This window comes from Manacus vitellinus, unplaced genomic scaffold (assembly GCF_001715985.3).
Source record: "Manacus vitellinus isolate BGI_N305 unplaced genomic scaffold, ASM171598v3 scaffold_76_pilon, whole genome shotgun sequence".
Lineage (NCBI taxonomy): Eukaryota > Metazoa > Chordata > Aves > Passeriformes > Pipridae > Manacus > Manacus vitellinus.
In genome coordinates this window covers 1,674,986-1,676,316 of record NW_021940796.1, presented here as the reverse complement: position 1 = coordinate 1,676,316, position 1,331 = coordinate 1,674,986, and the positions used below count along the sequence as shown (strand labels likewise).

The 1,331-nt window shown below is 57.0% G+C and overlaps 1 protein-coding gene across 1 annotated transcript in view; it reads left to right on the top strand.

Annotated features, from left to right (window-relative positions):
* Positions 1-1,331, top strand: part of LHX1 (LIM homeobox 1) — an 11,542-nt gene that overhangs the window by 6,930 nt on the left and 3,281 nt on the right. Inside the window, exons 2-3 of the mRNA XM_029964623.1 lie at positions 298-524; positions 1,015-1,320. Of these exons, the coding sequence (XP_029820483.1) occupies positions 298-524; positions 1,015-1,320 (533 nt within the window). The remainder of the gene's footprint in view (positions 1-297; positions 525-1,014; positions 1,321-1,331) is intronic.

The window sequence follows — 1,331 nt, the reverse complement described above, 5'->3', positions numbered from 1 at the left end:
TTAGAGCGTCGTTATTAACGCGGTGTCGGGGCGCAGGGGACACCTTGGGCAGCGCAACCCCGGGGTCCATCAGTCCCGCAGCCCCGCTGCCCAGGCCGATTTGGTTTTTATTTTTTAAAAAATACAACGTCAAGAATTCGCTCGTTAGGAAGAGAGAGCCCTCCGCGCGGGGACGCCGTATTTTGTTTAATTGCGTTTTTGCACGGCCAGACGGGGAGAGCGGAGGCCGCGGTGAGGGGCGCGGGGCCCCGCGGCTCTGCGGGCGCTGCTGACCCGCTGCCCGGCCTCTCTCTGCAGGTGTTTCGGGACCAAGTGCGCGGGCTGTGCCCAGGGCATCTCCCCCAGCGACCTGGTCCGCAGGGCGCGGAGCAAAGTGTTCCACTTGAACTGTTTTACGTGTATGATGTGTAACAAGCAACTCTCCACCGGCGAGGAGCTCTACATCATAGACGAGAACAAGTTTGTCTGCAAAGAAGATTACCTAAATAACAGCAATACTGCCAAAGAAAACAGCCTGCATTCAGGTGAGGGAGCGCAGCCCGGGTGATGCGGGCAGGGATGTGCTCAGCCCCGGCTGCTCCTTGGCATGAGATGCTCTTCTCCCTTCTTCTCTCCTTTCCTTTCTCCTCTTCTTTCTCCCGTCTTTTCCTTTCTATCTTCTTTTCCTTCTTTTTTCTTTCTTTTTTCTTTCCTTTCTCCTTTCTCTCTCCTCCTTTCCCTTCTTTTTCCTGTCCTTTCTCCTCTCCCTTCTTTTTCCTCTTCTTTCTCCTCTCCCTTCTTTTTCCTCTTCTTTCTCCTCTCCCTTCTTTCTCCTGTCCTTTCTCCTCTCTCTTTCTTTTCGTTTCATTTCTTTCTCCTCTCCATTGTCTCTCCTTTATTTTTCTTCTCCCTTTCTCCTCTCCCTTTTTTCTCCTCTCCCCTCCTCTGCCCTATCGTACCACGGCCTGTCCATCACGGTCGTTATTTCCCCCGGGCCGCCCCCGGCTGACCATGACCCGGTTTGCTCTCCCCCAGCCACCACCGGCAGTGACCCCAGCCTGTCCCCCGACTCTCAAGACCCCTCCCAGGACGACGCCAAGGACTCGGAAAGCGCCAACGTGTCCGACAAGGAGACGGGCAGCAACGAAAACGACGACCAGAACCTGGGGGCCAAGCGGCGGGGACCTCGCACCACCATCAAAGCCAAACAGCTAGAGACTCTGAAAGCCGCCTTCGCGGCCACCCCAAAACCCACCCGGCACATCAGGGAGCAGCTGGCACAGGAGACTGGCCTCAACATGCGGGTCATCCAGGTACCGCTGCCTCCGGGCTCCGGGCACGGCTCCGGGGGG